Source organism: Pteropus vampyrus, unplaced genomic scaffold (genome assembly GCF_000151845.1).
Source record: "Pteropus vampyrus isolate Shadow unplaced genomic scaffold, Pvam_2.0 Scaffold82, whole genome shotgun sequence".
In the NCBI taxonomy this organism is placed as follows: domain Eukaryota; kingdom Metazoa; phylum Chordata; class Mammalia; order Chiroptera; family Pteropodidae; genus Pteropus; species Pteropus vampyrus.
Genome location: NW_011888863.1, coordinates 5,972,532 through 5,983,377, shown reverse-complemented (window position 1 = coordinate 5,983,377; position 10,846 = coordinate 5,972,532). Strand labels below are relative to the sequence as shown.

General features: G+C 34.9%; 1 protein-coding gene across 3 annotated transcripts in view; it reads left to right on the top strand.

Moving 5' to 3' along the window:
* Positions 1-10,846, top strand: part of AMN1 (antagonist of mitotic exit network 1 homolog) — a 43,650-nt gene that overhangs the window by 10,593 nt on the left and 22,211 nt on the right. For all 3 annotated transcript variants that reach the window (XM_011363138.2, XM_011363137.2, XM_023532393.1), the window contains exon 2: positions 3,767-3,899. In XM_011363138.2, coding sequence (XP_011361440.1) covers positions 3,783-3,899 — 117 coding nt within the window. In that variant the 5' untranslated portion in view covers positions 3,767-3,782. The remainder of the gene's footprint in view (positions 1-3,766; positions 3,900-10,846) is intronic.

Sequence of the window (10,846 nt, the reverse complement as noted above, 5' to 3'; positions counted from 1 at the left end):
AATGTCACCATAAAAATAATTAATTAATTTTTTAAAAATAGAACTACCTTATGACCCAACAATTCTACTTTTGGTTATTTATACAAAGAAATCCAAAACAGTAATTCGAAAAGATATATGCACCCCTATGTTCACTGCAGCATTATTTACAATAGCCAAGATATGGAAGCAACTTAAGTGTCCATCAATAGACCATTGATTAAAGAAGAAGTAGTACATATATATAATGGAATATAACTTGACCATAAAAAGGAATGAAATCTTAACCAATTACAACAACATAGATATAGACCTAGAGGTTGTCATGTTAAGTGAGCTAAATCAGAGACAGACAAATACCATATGATCTCACTTATATGTGGAATCTAAAGAATAAAATAAACAAACAAACAAAACAGAAACAGACTCATGGATATAGACAGCAAACTGATGGTTGCCAGATGGGAGGGGTTGGGGCGCTGGGTAAAAAAGGTGAAGGGATTAAGAACAAATTGGTAGTTACAAAAGAGATGTAAAGTACAATATAAGAACTATAGTCAATAATAATGTAATAATTATGTATAGGTGGGTACTAGACTAAACAGGGGACCACTTTGTAAATTATATAAATGTCTAAGCACAATGCTATACACCTGAAACTAATATAAAATAATATTGAATGTCAACTGTAATTGAAAATTTTTTTAAAATAAAGGAAAATTAAGGAGACTTCAACCAGTTCAATCTTCATTTATATTTAATATCAGTGTTTCTCTTATGAGCCCCATACTCAAGTAACTAATGAAAAAAGTTCGCATACTCAAGTTCACAAGTAACTAACTAATGAAAAAAAAGCATTTTGTACTTTTGGGGGAAAAAAAAGAATTGTGAATGTGCTCAAATTAATAATCAGAGACTATAATTTAAAGCCACATTGCATTGCTACTATACACTCACTAAATTGGCTAAAACTAAAAGGAGTGAGAATGTCAAGTGTTGACATGGATTCCAGGAACTCTCATTTACTGATGGTAGGATTGTGAATTAGTATAACCACTTTGGAAAACTGTTTGGCATTAAGCTAGCGTATGCATACCCTATGAGCTAATATGTGCACTCCTAGAAATATAGCCAACTGAAACATAGATACATGTGCACAAAAAGACATGTCCAACAGTATTTATATTAGTATTATACAGAATAGTAAAAAATTGTAAACTACCCAACTGTATATCGGCAATAGAAGAGATAGATAAATTGTTCAAAGAATGGAATATTATGCAGCAGTGAAAATGGACATGAACAAGCTAAACAAACTATAGCTATCTACATGAATGCAGATGAATTTCACAAACATATTAACAAAAAAAGCCAAAGGAAGATGGTGGAACAATATTAAAACGAGACTGAATAGACTCTGAAGTGAATAATATGGGTAGACAGAGACACTACTCAGTGATAAAAGAAATATTTCACAGGAAGATGTAATGATCATGAATATGCAACTAACACAATATAAAAAATGATATCAAATTACATGGACAATTGAGGAGGTCAATCATGTTAGAAACAATACACTAGTTTGCATTTTACCAATACAGAAAGCCAACTCTATGTTATTTATGGATTTATTTTTACATGTTTAGTTATTAAATGTATAATAAAATCATGGACAGAAACTTAAAAACTTCAGGGTAGTAGTTGCCTCTGCAAAGGGAGATAAAAAGAGTAAGTTTGAGTAGGTGTTCAAAAGGAGGCTTTAATTTTATTTGAAATGTTTTAAGTTCTAAGAAGGATGTCTGATACAATATGATAAAGTAGTAACATTTTAAAATTCTAGATTTTGGGTACACGAATTTATATCAATTTCATTTTTCTGTATTTATTTTTCATTTTAAAACAGTAATGCTCATAAACTAGCAAAAACTAGTACAGATGAAAGGAAAACTTTCAAAATACAATATTGCAAACTAAGTGTTCTACAGATTCAGTAGAAAATATAAGAACATAGAAGAATTAAATAATACTATTAACAATCATATATACTTGTATAATAAATTTGTTTGCACATATGTGTACATACACAGAGATATTTAGATACATATATGTAATAGAACATTACATCTCTCAAATAGAGAATATACAGTCTCTGAATATAGAGTATGTGAAAAGTCAATCATGTATTTGGCAACAAAAGCAACACTTACAAATTTAAGTCAAAAAATAGCAAACTAGACAAAGGCTATATATAGACAATTTAGAGAAAAGCACATCCAGGTAGCAAATTCATGAAAAAATGTTAAGTTTACTAATAATTAGAGAAATACAAATTAAAGTAATAATGACATGCTACTTTTCACCCATAAGATCTTCCAGCATTTAAAAATAGGTAGATCTTAAAAACATAGTGCTGAGTGAAAAACTATACAAATCTATGACATACATGAGTTAGAAATACATGCATACAACAATCGTGTTTAACGGACAAATACAACAGAAGAATACACATTAGACATTAGAGTGGTTTGCTGGAGTGATGGGGGATAGAATTGGAAAATGGAGATAATGGAAATAAATGGAAAAAATGAATAAAATGAACAATAATACCTACTGCTTGATGGATGTAGATGAAAGGGAACCCTACAACACAGATGACAAAATAATGAAGTATTACAGAGTTCCTGGAAAACAATCTGACAACATATGTTAACATATCCTTGAAATGGTGGAATGCTTATCAATGGAAGAATGACTAAATAAATTATCCACACTGTGAAATATTGGATAGCTATTAAAGGTGAACTAAAATTATACTTGATGCTTTGAAGAATTTCATAAGCTATCAAATAAAACGAGATGTAGAAAAGTGAGAATAGAATGCTGCTATTTAAGGAAACAATGATTTCCTCTCATCTTTTAAATGTATTTGTGGGTATGTGTGTATCTGTATAAGCACAGAGAAAAATAAGAACATATACTAAGTTAGTATGAGGAATTAACCTAATGGAAGGGGGAAGGATAAGAGAGGGAAAGGCAGAGACAACCAAAAGAGGAAAAGAAAAAATATTCTACTAAAAAAACAAAAAAATCAAGTGAATGGCCACATTTATTCATTAATGTAAAATTGTGTATATGTAGGGGTATTTGCAGGCAGGAATTAAATAAGATTTACTTGTATTTGTTTAAAATATGAGTTTCTCAGATAATTGGAATTTCAGTCCACGTATGAGATATGTTGGTCGTATAGGTCTTGATTGTTGCTTGCTGTGATAACTCTACTTTATGCATATACACTAAGTTTATCTCTGTGATTTGGAATCTTTGTAGTTATAGTTCTTTCTCTAGTGATTTCCTTACCTGCATAATTTTTAAGAAAAATAATGAAAACAAGAATGATGGATTAACAGATAAAATTTGTCAATTAGTAGGTCCTAGTTTAATGTTTATTTAGGAATATGTGACTGAAATCTTATGTCTTAGGCATTAAAGAGACTGATTTAGAAAAAATGCTTTTTCGGTCATTTAGAATGCATTTTAGTAAATGAGGTATGCTGAGAAAAAAGTTAAAATCACCTCAGTTAAAAATCACTCTTCTAAGAGGAAGAGCAACTTTTTCATAACTGAACACAGACTAGGCTTTCGAATCTTATGAACCTTAATTTATAGATATTAATGTTAAATGTACATCCTCTTTATGAAAGGACTAAGTGTTAACAAACAGCATTAAACAAATATTAAGAATCAGTACTGGTACAGTATAATTTACTATATTATATTTTTATTTTAGATGCCTTTGGTGCTTCATGAAGAATATTTCCAGATATATCACAGACATTAAGCCTTTGCCTCCCAACATAAAAGATAGACTGATTAAAATAATGAGCCTGCAGGGGCAGATAACAGATTCAAATATAAGTGAGGTAAGAGTATGTACAATTAACTGTAAAGCAAGCATATTATATTTTACTGTTTGGGTATGGTTTCAGATTTCTAGAGCAATGGTATGTAGTACAATTAGTAATAATTTTAAAATATAATAAAGCATCAGCATTCTTTTTATCTTCTCATAATCAAAATGTTTATATGTAATAGCTCCTTAAAAATGTCCTGCTATGGATTCAGTTAGTTTCCTTGTCTTTATAGTACCAGCACCATTGATCTCTGTGTTTTCAAAAAGTCTTAAACTTTTTGATTAATTATACCTCAATAAAACTGGAAAAAAATAAAAAGTAAAATGCAGTATGAATAAACAATTGGCCAAAAAAAAAAAAAAGACCCATAGTAAGAAATATATGTTACATCATGACTCTAGTACACAAAGCACACTCAGGTATAACAACACAGCAGGTCTTCGAATAACATCCTTCTGTTATAATGTTGATGAGATGCCATTGGAACTTAACTCTTGTTTGTATCAATTAGCCTGTGGTAAAATTGGTTTTGTTATATGTCATATGTCATTGGCTTAAAGTCACAGAGCCTATTGATGATGTTAAGTGAGGACTCGCTATACTGTGTGCAGTATACTTGGATATTCTGTATTTTATTCTATTATGTCTTATTTTCTTTAAAAATGTCAATCGTAGCCTATTAAATTGATTTTATCCATTCTTGGATAACAATCAGCAGTTAAAAATGACTTCTTTAAACTCTTCTCATTCTTCTGGATTCCTCACACTTGCTAATTTGCAGTTATTCCCCTTTCCTACAACTAAGCTAAATTGGCTATTCTATAAGGCAGTAAATATAGTAAGGGCCTCCAACCTGAATTAAAATCCTACCTTTGTCACTCTTTCTGACATCGAGCCTCAGTTCTCTTACTGTAAAATGGATTTGTAGCCATCATCACTTTCTATAGAGACTAGAACTACAATTGTCTCTCCTTATCTGTAAGAGATATGTTCCAGGGTTCCCAGTAGATGCCTGAAACTGTGGCTAACAATGAACCCTATATATACTATGTTATTTTCCTATATGTATATACCTTTTCACTTAAAGGAAGTACTTTACAGCTCCTCTTTGGCACACCTGAGTTGCCAGCTTCACTGCTTTTGTGCTTTGGGGACATTATTAAGTAAAATAAAGACTAATGGTCAGTCTGATAACTGAGATGGCTTTTGAGTGGCTAATGGGGAGGTGGCATATACAGTGTGAATACAGTGGATGTGAATACTGGGATTCACATCCCAGGCAGGATGGAACAGGACAGTGTGAGATTTCATAATGTTACCCAGAAGAGTGGTGCACAATTTAAAACTTACCGAATTATTTCTGGCATTTTCCATTTTATATTTTTGGATCATGGTTGACCACAGGTACCAAAAACCGGTGAAACCACAGATAAAGGGGACTAATGTACTAATTGTTGTCTTTACCACACATTCTGCCCAAAGCCTGTGATCAAAAGGAAGCAAACTCTGATGACAGCACTCCAGCATATGACTATTCCTGTGACTTCACATTGTAATTGTGCTTCAGTGCGCCTTAGGGTTTCTTCTGCATTAACCTGATGCACCTTTAATACTTTATTTTCTTCATGTTAGCTTGCATTTAAACATAGACATTTTAGTGTTGTAGTCTGCTTGGCTCTATGGAGGTAGAATAATACTTTCACATTCTTATTGTTGATGGTTCTATGGATGTATATAATTTATGCACGACTTAACAGATGAAACATTACGACACTACAGAAAACATGAGTTTCCTCTTTCCTATCATCTCCATTTCATTCTATCCCTTTAGTCTATATTTTAGTGACTTAAATTTTTGTTTTATGGCAATCTTTAACATTTATTTAAACCTAATTTTACCTGAATAGAAATGGGCTTAAGGGGATGAATGAGATAGAAAAAACAAAAGTATAATTTTCCTCGGTGCTCTCCCTCCAATCTCCGTCCTTACAAGAGTGCCGTTTATGAAACTATTTATAAAAGCCAAATCTAACATCTGTTGCAAAGTTGCACACCTCTTTGGATCGCTTTTTTTTGTAATATTTCCTAAATCTTTTTATAGTCTCTGGATGGTGAAGGCCTTTTTAAACATGACACTATGAAAGAAAAAAAATAGCAAAGTGGAGTTAATACTCTCAAGAGAGCAATCTAAAATGGAGCCAGGAGGCCTCCAGGAAGCTGAGCCAACATACCCTCCCTACATATGAAATTGAACTTTTGAACTAGGCAAAACCACAAATGGCTGTATTCTGATATGGTTCTAGAAACAGGTTCTGCATCACTGAACTCTCCATTAAGAAATAAAATTGTCACTTAGCAATAGACTAAGCAATAATCATGTATAGCACAATGTAAGTTGGCTTGCTAGCACCAATCACAACTCTTTCAAAACAATTTGAGTAACCCGTTTACAAGCCCCCCTTTTTCTATTTTTATAAACTTTGTCTCTTTCTTTCCCCCTCAGAACACAGTTGAGTTTCTACTCAAATCTGTGTGTGCAGATTGCAATTTCTAAAGACCCCAAATAAAGCTTCTGTTTGCTTTGCAGTTCTTGGTCAAAATTAATTGACATTACATGGTATCAGAGAAATGGGATCCAGAGTGACTTGCCTCCTTTTCCGGTGCCTCTGTTGATTTGATTAAGGTACCAACAAGAGTCCAATGCACTCTGTCATCTCCCTGGTGGCTTTGTCTATGGAACTTAAAATGCCTGTCTGGTGAGTAATTACTCTTGCAAAATAGAAAGCTCACTTTCTAAGGGAATGGCTGCTGAAAAGCTGCCTTCTAGAACTTGTGCTGGATCTGTGTATAAAAATTATAAGCCCTCCTCATCTTGCAAATTTCTGTCTTACTGGACCATAATTACCTAGGACAGTTTACAGTTAAACTGGTCAACTTGGAGCTCTTTTGAAATCCCTAATTCAGTCTCTCTGAATAGTCAGTTGAAAAAAGGCTACAAATAAGCAACCTTGTAGGAAGCGTATTTTAATTGGCGTTTTGAGGCCTCCAAACGTACAAGTGATTCAAAAGTTGCTTCATTCCACAGATTCTAAATTAACCAAAGCAAATTCCCAGTTATCTCAGAAGCTTGCTAAACTTGAGGAAACTTCTAGTGTCTCCTTATCTACACCTCTGCACCTTTGCTGCTTGCCTTTCCTCTCCATCTTTATCCTTCACTCACTGAACTCCCCCTTTTTTTTTCATAATGATGAACCTGAGGTTCCATTAGACACACCCTGCTCTTACCACCTCATTTAAAGTCAAGCCATCAGATAGGCCTGGCCCTGGATGAGAGCCTCTTATTTCTAATATCCCATGGACTAAAGCTGAGCTCTGTGCCATTACTAAATATTTTCCTAATCCCAAAGAGGACCTCATTGGGTTTGCTTAAGAATTTCTGCTCACTGTTCAAACATATGAGCCAGAGTTCTCTGACCTCTATCAGCTTATCCACCTGCTTGTAGGAGAAGGACCAAAGTGGGATGGAAAAACCCTATGAACAACTACTTTCAAGGACAAAAAGCCATGAACTCAGGTTCAAAGTTGTCTAAACAGCTTTATGAAAAGATACCTCAGGCTTTTCCTTGAGTTACTGATTGGAAGAAAACTTTAAAATGTATTCAAAAACCTGATGAAACTGTTTTTGATTACTTTGATAGATTTGAAAAGGTGTTTAAACAGTATTTCAGCCTAGATGAAGTCAGTGATGACACCTCAATGCTTTTTAATTCATTCTTTGTTAAGGGCCTACAAAACAAACTTGAACAACAGGTTAAAAAAATTACAACTTAATTGGGACACCATGCAAACTCATGACTTAGGAAACTATGCTCAGAAACTCTCCTGGGCTATATAAAAAGAAAACAGAAAGCTACACAGCCCTAAATGCCCAAATTTAGGCAACTGGAGTAATAAACCTACAATTATAACAATTGATGGCTAAATTCTCTTCTCAGGGTCCCCAAGGCAAACCACCATTTAAAGGTGTTTGTAGTTATTGCAAAAGGCCTGGGTATTAGAAAAAAGATTATTTAGAGCTCAAAAGGCAATTACAAGGCCAACAGCTCATAGAATTTGTGAATCCCCCTCAGGGAAATACCGCAGTTTTCTCAGCAATAGGGTTGCTCCGGGATTAAAAAGGGATTTTCCCCATGTTCCTAACTAATTTCTTAGGAAAAATTGATCTAATGAGAATGAGATAACTAGGTCTCTGATGGATATCAGAGCCACCTTACCACCTTATCAGTTCTTAACCCCGCCAGCCTCCATTTCTCTTCCTGAGAGTACTGAAACCATACAAATGGTAAGAGTTTCCAATCGGCCCATGATTATCTCCAGATCCATTCCAATTCCTTTTCAATTTGGACCTTTTCAAGGAACCTACTGATTTCTTTTAGTTCTCTCTGTCTCTTTTCATCTCCTAGGACGAGACTTTCTTGAATTTCACAAAACCTATATTTTCATCTTTCAGAAGGGGAAAATATGCTTACATCTTGAGCTTCTAAAGACCTTCAAGAGGACTCATCTATGGACTCATTCATAACTATTCCAGTTTTTTCAGTTACCTTAAATGATCCAAACCTTCTTTTAGATTCCATTCCAAATGAACTTTAGTCAAAAAATGCCATGGACATTGGTTGCATTCATTCCATACTAGCAATGAAAATTCAAATGGACAAAAATAAACCTTTGCCCAGCATCTATCTGTACCCTCTAATGCAGAGACCATTCAAGGAAGCAAACCTATCATTGAAAATATCTCAAACAAGGCCTCATCTTTCCCTGCACAAGCCCTTGTAATACTTCTATCCAACCTGTTAAAAATACCTCCCGGAAGGAGATGGAGATTTGCTCAAGATCTAAGAGCCATAAATAATGTAATCATACCTAGGTACCCAACTGTGCCTAACCTTCATACCTTACTCTCAGCCATACCACTGAAAAGTAAATTCTGTTTGGTTACAGCTCTTTGTAGTGCTTTCTTCTTCTCCCTCTTCTCCTTCTCCTTCTTCTCCTTCTTCTCTTTCTCCTCCTCTTCCTCCTCCTTCTTCCTTTCTTCTTCTTCTTCTTCTTTTTTTTTTTTTAAAGCATTTATGTTGATTGTGAAAGCCAATTTTTATTTGCTTTCACATGGGAAGAACAGTATGCTTGGACAGTAATGCCTCAGAACTACATTGAAAGCTGATTTACTTTTCCCAAATTTTAAAGGCATATATCCCTTATCAGTCCACCCTTTTACTCTACATAGATGACCTTGTCCTCTGCTTACCCTCTGAAGCATCTCTTGGTTATAAGAACTAGCAAAAAAAAGAACATAGGTATCTAAAGAAAAACTTCAATTCTATAAAACTCCCTTGCCTTTAGACCCTTTGAGGTATGGGAAATGGACTTTATTTAGTTGCCTGCTTCTCAAGGATACGAATATGTGTTAGTAATGACTTACAGGTTTTCTCATTGGGTGGAAGCATTGCCATCCTGCAAAGTCACAGCCTCAATAGTATGTAAAATACCCTAGGAAAGATCTCCCACACCTGGGGAATGACCTTGGAGCTCCACAGAGACCAGAGAACTCCTTTCACAGGACAAATTATACAGTCTGTTTCTAGATCTAGCTGATTTTGCAACATTTTCATTGTGTTTATCATCCTTAGTTTTCTGGTCTTGTAGGATGGACTAATAGGATGACCAAAACTCAAAATAGCAAGACTTGTAGAGACTTTTAATCTGCCTTGGTGTAAGGCTCTTCCCTTGGTGTCACTCAACCTAAGCTCTACTCCCTTTAGCAAACAAAGACTGTTTCTCCTTTTGAAATCATTACCAGCAGATCCATGAGATTAGATCAAGGGATATATGAACATGCAGTGCCAAAAGGAGGCGTCCTGCTCTGCTGTAAAGAACTCATAGGGGCCCTTGAGACTAACTCATAGCTCATAGAGCAATCTTTCCATAGCGCGCTCCTGGGAGAAGATCTACCTCAAGGTCTCCACCCCCAAGATTATGTCTATTGGAAATGCCATCTCCATAAAGATGCCCTTCACCCCCGATGGAAAGGGCCTTATCAGGTATTACTAACTAATCCTTGTGCTGCTAAGCTTAAGCATATTGACTCATGGATTCATGTTTTTCACTTAAAAAGGACACCGACACCTGAGTGGTCATCTCAGCTTGTTGGAGAGCTTAAGCTGAAAATCTCTAAACAATCCAAGGCCACCACTAGAATTTTCATTCTGAGATTGAAGCAGATGACACCTGATGTAGACAGCTCTCTCAAGACCCTGGACCAGGCCAGTCATACTTGATTCCACCCAGTAGCTTTATTCCTTTATTCCTGGTCTTCCCTTGGACCACCTTTGTTTCATTTTCTAATTACATTGTAATCATTGCCTAATTTTTACATGAACAAAACTCTTGATAAAACAACCTTTCTTATCCTAGCTCTTTAGTCTAATTTCAAGATGAACATATTCAGATTCTTATGTCTGCTTGCTGCAATGACAACCTTATTTGCCTTTCAACACTCTTTTGCTGCCACCATGCAGTGATTATCCAACAATGCCAGTTTAACTGACTTTGATATGCACCCAAGCTAACCATACTCATGATGATCCAGAATTAATGTCTTCGCCCCTAAGCCTTGAAAGCTTACAAAACCTAACATGTGACCTTCCTATAGCCAAATCTATCTGTAAGGTACCTCCAACCCACAAGAGAATACCCATAAATACAATCTGGACTTACTTAAAACTTATCTGTTTTGAAAATACAAATGGTTCAGGCAGAATCTTGGGTTATGTCCCTTTAAAAATGTATAACTACACTCTATTTGATTCAGATGACTGTGAGTTCACACCTGAATTGGCCATAAGTGATTACAGTGTTACTTCTTATAATGCCTATGTAATAGGGGGAAATTCAGG